The following is a 7,437-nucleotide window of genomic DNA, read 5'->3' on the forward strand; positions in this document are numbered from 1 at the left end:
GAAGGTGGAGGTTTATATAGTGGCATGGAAGTCATGGATAGTAGTGGACTGTCTCTGATTTTTCACTATAAAAAATTGAGAATATCTATCCCCTTTTTTTAACTTTTTTTAATTGGTAGATTTTTTTTTTCTTTGGAAAAAAAAAAGAAAAAAAAGAAAATAGAATTAGTTCCTCGTGAGTCGTGAGCGAGTATGGAGCGGGGTCATGAACCATGTCGGGAGTGTAAGAAGGGGGAAAACCTGCATCCAGCTGGCTCTGATGACGTCGCGCAGTAGCCCTCTTCCTCTCGTGTCCATCCCCCACTTGACTTGACACTAACCCCTCAAACGTTTGCGTTTTCAAGCAGGCATTTGCCTTACCACTCACATCCTCGTGTCTTGTTCGGCGTATTTAGTCTGCATTTGTAAATAAGCGTCCGATAAATTGTTTCAAAGAATTTTACAAATTCAATACTATGTTGAATTTTAGGCTGTATTTATTTGGGTGTCGGAGCAACACGTACATTTAGCATTTTGTGTGATATGACCTTACAAAGGTGTGTAGGCTCATGCAATTTTGGGCTTTAATGTAATAGTGAATGGTATCATGAATTCTGTATGGATTGCATGTATGTACCGTTCTGGTTTTTAAAATTTTGTCTAGCTTTCCTTGTTGCTCCTAGCAAAGGTAGGCTAGCTACCTTAGATCTCAAATCCAATACCAATTGGATATGTATAGACTAAGCTCCAACAAGTATTTTGGATGCTTTATAATTTGATTGTAACCATTTATCTTAATCCAATAAAAGCACTGCTATGGTTTTACTCAAAAAAAAAAAAAAAAACATACATTTAGCACTTAACTTATTTTGATTTTAAAGTATGTGAGAGCCGATTTTGATCGATCACGCACAAAGATATTTTGTGTTTGCTATAATGTCGCATGCAGTTTGGTACACACTGATTGTAGCATATGTGTGCGCACTTCCGTTTGGTAACATGTACGTCTCAAAGAGACGGAAAAATTCACAACTTTGCGAGTGTGCAATGGTGGCAGCATATGCATGAATGGACGGTGTGTACATGTATAAAGTAAAGATAAGAGCGAATTGAGTACATGTTTGTCTCCCTTGTGTGTGTGTGTGAAGATGAAATTGCCATAGCTCTTTCCTCGGAGCTGTGTCTTGTGTTTGTGTCTGTGGTGGTTTTCCAAAAGCATGCATGTTGGGGAAGCTAGCCCTTGTACTCTCTTCTTTTTGGCTCTTTTATCCGACCTACCTAAGAATTGGGAGGCGTGTTTGTTTACTTTTACTGTCACAGCTTCTGCAGCATAGTAATCTTTGAAATGGGGGGTTCCAAATTTCCACAAATAAGTGCATGCCAGGCCATCCACACAAAGTGGACCCAAATTCAAATTTTTCTTGACCACTTCTAAATCCATGCCACACTCCATTTGATTTGAACACTCAACGTTGCAGTTGCCAAAGGACACCCTAGTTGTATTATCAGTCTAAACAAATAAGGGGGAGGTGGAGATTTAGTCAAAATAGAATAGGTTTGAAATTAAATAAAAGGGGATAGAAAAGTTGGGGGAGTTGGTAGTCGTATGCTTGGAGAAGAAGCAAAGGCACAGTGAAGATGACCTGATTGATATACCGAAGTGGACTCAAAACGTCAGCAATTATGTGATAGAGTTGGGGGAAAAGGCGGACTAGAGACGGCGAGTGGTCACAGTCTAAGTTGCTTGTGGATCAAGTGACAAGTTTGATCGAGGTGATGCACTTCTCTATTATTGATGCTGGTGCTTCGAGCAATTTCTGATGATGGATTACTTTTAAATCATGCATGACGCTGCGACTATTATTATGACTAGGCTCTGCTGCCGCCGCATGCTCCTTCGGCCATTGGGAGCAACTCAAATTTATTCTACGTTAGGTTCTGGTATCTATTATTTGGTCTTAATGTTCGCATATAAAAATGCTCAAGATCTAGTATTCTGATAGTATTTTATTCGACAATAATGGATAAAGATCTCAGGCTCAAGTCCTTCCTCTTGAAATTTTTTTCTCATATATATATATATATATATATATATATATATATATATTTATATATGATGAGAATCACCAATATTATTAAACTGCGAACCCAACAGTTTTAAAAGTATCAATCGTTAAGCACCTATAACACAACCATTCAAGACATGCTCAAGCGACTCCTTCAACAAGTGTGTTTCTACCGAGTTTGTAAAATAAGATCAGCAGTGCCTTACTTATAGCAACTCTAACAGATTTTTCATATTTTGATTTTTCTCTATTTTATAAATAATGAGTCTTTTTACTCCAACATATTCCTTAGAATTATCTCTATTTTAGATTTTTAGGGATTTAGGAGTAGTGAGAAAAAAGAAAATAAAATTACTTAAATTTACAGCAATCTGTAAAATAAAAAAATCTATTAGAATTGAAAAAAAAAATTATAAAAAGCTCTGATTTTTACTTCACTATGATACAAAAATTATAAAAAAAAAATGTGTTGGAATTACTCTAAGAAGGAGAGAGTAAATATTAGAATACCAATGTGGTTCTGTTCTTGAGGCAGAAGCTTGGGGTCTCCTGCTAGGTTTAAGGCTCACCTGCTCCCTTAAGTGTGTTTATGTTCTCATTGAATCTGATTCTGAAATTTTAGTTCAAATGCTAAATCAAGGGGTGGATGATCTTCATCCTTTGCATAGTGTGATAAGTAGGTGTAAGTTTCTGCAGAATAAGCTCTCTTCGTGTGAAATCTCACATGTGTTTAGAGAGATCAATATGGTGGCTGATATTCTCTCCAAGTCCAGATTGGGGTGTGAGTTTGGAGTGCAGTACTTTCAGCAACCTCCTCCACAAGTTGTGAATCTTGCTCTTGATGACTTGTGTGAAACTGTTAGAACTAGGAATATAGTTGTTACTTCCTGATTGTTTTCTTTGTGTTTGTTCTTTGAGCCTTTTGCTCTATATATCCAAAAAAAAAAAATATTAGAATACCAATTCATAAATGATTAAAAAAAATCATGCTTGATTTCTTTTCTCAAATAATCAATAGATCCAAACCGAGTCCCAAGAGGCCACGTGAAACCGGACATCAGTAATCAATAACAGAGCGCATCACCCCTCCCCGACATTGTCATGCGAAAACTGTCAATTTGAGCGTCCCTTCATCTAATTACACATGCTCTAGTAGCCGCACTCAGAAAGAAAAATTGGACCTCAATTTTCAAACTCAAATCTCGTTCTTGGTAGAAAACTCAACCACGTTAGTGGATTAGAAGAATCAAAGACAAAAGGGAGACCAAGTCCCATTTGGCAGACATAGACCGAGGAATTCCAATTCGTATGCTGTGATGCGAGAAGAATTCCATCCTGAACACAAATTCAAAGCTGGAAAAGTATGAGCTAGCAAAAACCACCAAAAGCATTATTTCTTAATAGCGGATCATCAAACAAACCATTCACTTGATAAACTAACACGGCAAAGATACAATACAGTTTTTTTTTTTTCCCATCTCCAAATGCCTTCAAATGAATATTCACAGATTGAGAACCAAGTTCCTTGATGAATTAAGACAAATAAATTTCCAATGTTTCAATGTTCAACTTAACGGAGATGGAATCATGCATTTGCAACGTTTTACAAATGCTCAGAATGTTCTTAGCTGTCAGCCCATGGCATACTTTTGTGTCCAGCTGCGAGCAGTGGCTTCATACTTTGCCCTGTCGGTCTTGTACATGTGTGCAATTTCGGGGACAAGGGGATCATCAGGGTTGGGGTCTGTCAACAGAGAGCAAATGGATAACAGCACCTGAAACACCAAGTTCATTTGGATGAGCATGACCATTCTCATGGTAGGAACAAAAAACAAGGAGCTTAAGCTAGTATATAACATATCCAAACAAATAGACCATTCTTGACCAGACTGCGAGGATGTAATCAACTCCATCCCATACCATGTTTACTTTCTATGTCGCTCGTACCCATATTTTTATAATTTCATGAGCATTACACCACCTATGGCCATGGCAAGTAGCATTACGCAACATGACATGGAGTGGGTACTGGACCACTGGGATGAAGTTAATCGGACATATCCTTCCTAATCTGGTCACAGGACTACAGTTGTACTTCTAGTAAACACAAATGAAAGACCTCTTCTAGCGAGGATGAAATAGTTAGACAGACCTTGGAAATGGTTAGTGCTGGGCTCCATTGTTCCTTAAGAATATCAAGACATATGCTTCCATTGCTATTGATGTTTGGATGGAATACCTTGGTCCTGAATGCAACCTGAAATGCTTACTCAAGTTAGCCTCTTAAATTCTGAAATATCTCCAAAATAATCCAAAGAAAGACAACACAATCACAAGAAGCAAAAAGCAATAAATGCAGCACACATACTCAAGTTAGTCTCTAAAAATCATAAGCTATCTCAAGATGCAAATGACAGAAGGATAACATGACCGACACCACTCCAAACCTTTTTCAAATAAGCACTCACTATCAATCAGATAACATCACAAGAATAAACTTTCTGCTAACAATTCTAGTAGCATTCTAAGGCAAATAGACAAACATTGGACATCTGGCAAAGGAACAGTCAATTATAATAGTTCCCTCCTCCGATGGTCAGTTTGACCCAATCAAAGGGCACCACTGAATACTCAGCCCAGGCTACTTTGTTGAAATTAAAAACACATGGCCTAAATACCAATGGTTGATAGTGAAAGATGTGATACAGACTGGGCTGATAAACAACTACTATATTTTGGTGGATATTTTTCAGTGATTTAATCCACTCACCTGATGATTTTGCTCGAGCCAACAATTTAAAACATCCAATGACTAAAAAAATGTTGTTAAATAAAAAGCCAAGGAAAGGGGAAGCCAATATGTAACCACATACGACTGTTTCCACTGAGATCATATCTACAAGCATCTTACAAGGTTGCGCATGTGATTCAAAATGATTGGCACAGCATGAATGACAACTATCTTAATACAAATCATCTCCAATCATTCAATTACAACACACAAAACTCATGATTCATACATTGCAATCTATAGAGGAGCAGGACAACTACAAACATTACAGAAGCATTAGAGCAATATATCTTTTTTTCTTTAAAACGGGAGAAGTAACAACCTTTGGAGGCTTGAATGGATAATCCGGAGGGAAGTGAATTGAAACTAGAAAAACACCACCTGCATATGGGCTATCAGCAGGTCCCATAATTGTTGCTTGCCAATGGAACATGTCCTCCGCCACGGGACCTAAAATCCATAAAAAGAAACCCCAAATAAGCTCCTACCTCATACATCCATACTTGATCTTGCTCATGCTCATTAAAATTATTTGGTTTAGGAGTTTTCTATACATTTTTCAATCCATGCATATGTCCAAATCCAAGCCCCAAGTTTCCCATAGCCATAAAACAGTGACTTGTTCCTCCTTAAATGAAAGCTATTGCTATCAACCACAATCATCCATAATTCACAATGGTTAATCTTTAATGGGTGAAAAGGGCTATGCCTAGGCTTATCATCTTGACCTAATTAGGTTATAAAGCCTCAAAATTCAACCAATTAATTACCCGAAATCGTTATCTACTAAATACCCAAGTCAATTCCATACAAACTAAACATCAAAATCAGGGTTCCATAACAAACCCGAAATCAAAAGCATCAAAAATTGATGGTTCTAAAAGGTCAAAGGAGCCAATACCAGCACTGCAAGAGGTAGGCGGGTCCTTCTGCAAATCCTTGAGCTCCTTCAAGATTCGTTTCGACGCCATCGCAACACGTAATCACAAAATAGAAACCTGAAAACCCACAAAAAATCCCGAATCAAAATTAGATCTTGCACCCCAGAAACCAAAGATCCCCCCCTCCCAAATATTCCCAAAATCCGAATCGATCCAAGATCAACAGCGAAACACCCAGGAACCAATAATCAAAACATGAATCGGAAAAGAGGGAGGTACCTGAATTGGGATTGGGAACCACCAAAAGGGAACGATTTGATTGACCCAAATCGGAGAGATTCAGAAGGATAAAAAAAAAATTGTGCCTAATTTTAAATATTATATAATAGGGGATGTAAAAGATAAGAAAAAGCAGAGCGCAAGCCAAAGACTAGCCTTCTAGAATTTTCTATCTTTAATATTCCAACTTGGCGTAGGATCTACGTCCTTGTTACAGCGCCACTTCCTAACCCCACCTCGTTTCTTTACTTTGCTACCAAATCCTTGGAGAAAATCTTTTTCTTTTTTTTCTTTTTTTTTCTTGGGTTTCTCGGGCAATTTGGGCCTGTTCGGTAAAGTTTTCAAAAACAAAAGGGAAGGGAAAAACATACAAACAGTATCCAACTTATGGCCGACCCCGAATTTCTGTACCCAAATTTTCAAAACTATCACTTTGATACCTGAAGTTCGGACCCCGACCCAACTTTAGTACCTGAAGCCGTTAACTCAGTAACGGCGTCTGACAGGTGGCATATATTGAAAGATAATTTCGTCTTTTCATATTTAATTCATTATTTATATATTGTTTTTTTTTACCTCTTCTTCTCTCTCTCTAACCATTATCAACGACCAAAAAAAAAAAAAAATTCTTCCAGCAGCCCCGCACCTCCTCCTCTCCAGCCCAGCACCCCCCCCCCCCCCCCCCACCGCAACCCCTGCCGCGAAGCCCCACAGCCGGCCAGACCAACACACCAGGCCGAGCGCTGCCCAGCCTCGCCTTGCGCATCGCCTAGCCCACCCTCTGCGCGTACATCTCCCTCCGCGCTACTGCCTCAGCATCAGCAGCCCACCCAGCGCAGCAAGCCAACAGCCTGCCCACCAGCGCCCACCCTCGATCTACCAACAGGCGAAGGAGGAAGAAGAGAGAAAAGAAAAAAGGAAGAAGAGAGAAAGAGTGGAAAAAAAGAAAAAGAAAAAAAAATTGTGACCCAGCCCAAAGAAAAGAAAAAAAGAGAGAAAGATGGGTGATGCCTGATCAGATCCAAGAAATGAAGTTAATTTGCCCCAATTCTGGGTTTCATTCTTTTGCCAATGGTTTGGAGAAGATGATGATAGAGTTAGGAGGAAGAAGAAGATGAAGAGAGCTTGAGGAAGAAGAAGAAATTTAGTGAAAGGACGAAAATACCCCTCAAAGTTTGACAGTTGACTAACTCCGTAACGGCCAACAGTGTTTTAGGTACTAAAGTTGGGTCGGGGTCCGAACTTCAGGTACCAAAGTGATAGTTTTGAAAATTTGGATACAAAAATTCAGAGTCGGCCATAGGTTGGGTACTGTTTGTATTTTTTTCCCAAAACAAAATTTCAAAAACAGAGATACATTCTATGAAGGGTTTTTGTCCATTTACATCAGTTTTAGAGATTTTTTTTCCACTTACCCCATTAAGTTTTTTTAATTCTCTCT

General features: G+C 38.7%; 1 protein-coding gene across 1 annotated transcript; it reads right to left on the reverse strand.

Annotated features, from left to right (window-relative positions):
• Window positions 1–3,421: 3,421 nt before the first annotated feature.
• On the reverse strand, window positions 3,422–6,164 carry LOC112165606 (ubiquitin-conjugating enzyme E2-17 kDa). The gene is made up of 5 exons (XM_024302181.2): window positions 5,997–6,164; window positions 5,738–5,834; window positions 5,159–5,286; window positions 4,198–4,302; window positions 3,422–3,820 (listed from the first exon to the last, which is right to left on the reverse strand). Exons 2-5 carry the CDS (start codon window positions 5,805–5,807, stop codon window positions 3,677–3,679), a joined length of 447 nt encoding a protein of 148 aa, XP_024157949.1. The 5' UTR covers window positions 5,808–5,834; window positions 5,997–6,164; the 3' UTR covers window positions 3,422–3,676.
• Between the last annotated feature and the right edge of the window lie 1,273 nt (window positions 6,165–7,437).

This window comes from Rosa chinensis, chromosome 5, assembly GCF_002994745.2.
Source record: "Rosa chinensis cultivar Old Blush chromosome 5, RchiOBHm-V2, whole genome shotgun sequence".
Taxonomy (NCBI): Eukaryota; Viridiplantae; Streptophyta; class Magnoliopsida; order Rosales; family Rosaceae; genus Rosa; species Rosa chinensis.

Bases quoted from the DNA above. Each gene is read 5' to 3' on its own strand.
- LOC112165606 (XM_024302181.2), bottom strand. From the start codon at position 5,807: ATGGCGTCGAAACGAATCTTGAAGGAGCTCAAGGATTTGCAGAAGGAC. The intron at 5,287-5,737 runs GTATTGGCTCCT...TATGGATTTTAG, and splicing joins GCCTACCTCTTGCAGTGCTG to GTCCCGTGGCGGAGGACATG. The intron at 4,303-5,158 runs GTTGTTACTTCT...TAAGCATTTCAG, and splicing joins ATCCATTCAAGCCTCCAAAG to GTTGCATTCAGGACCAAGGT.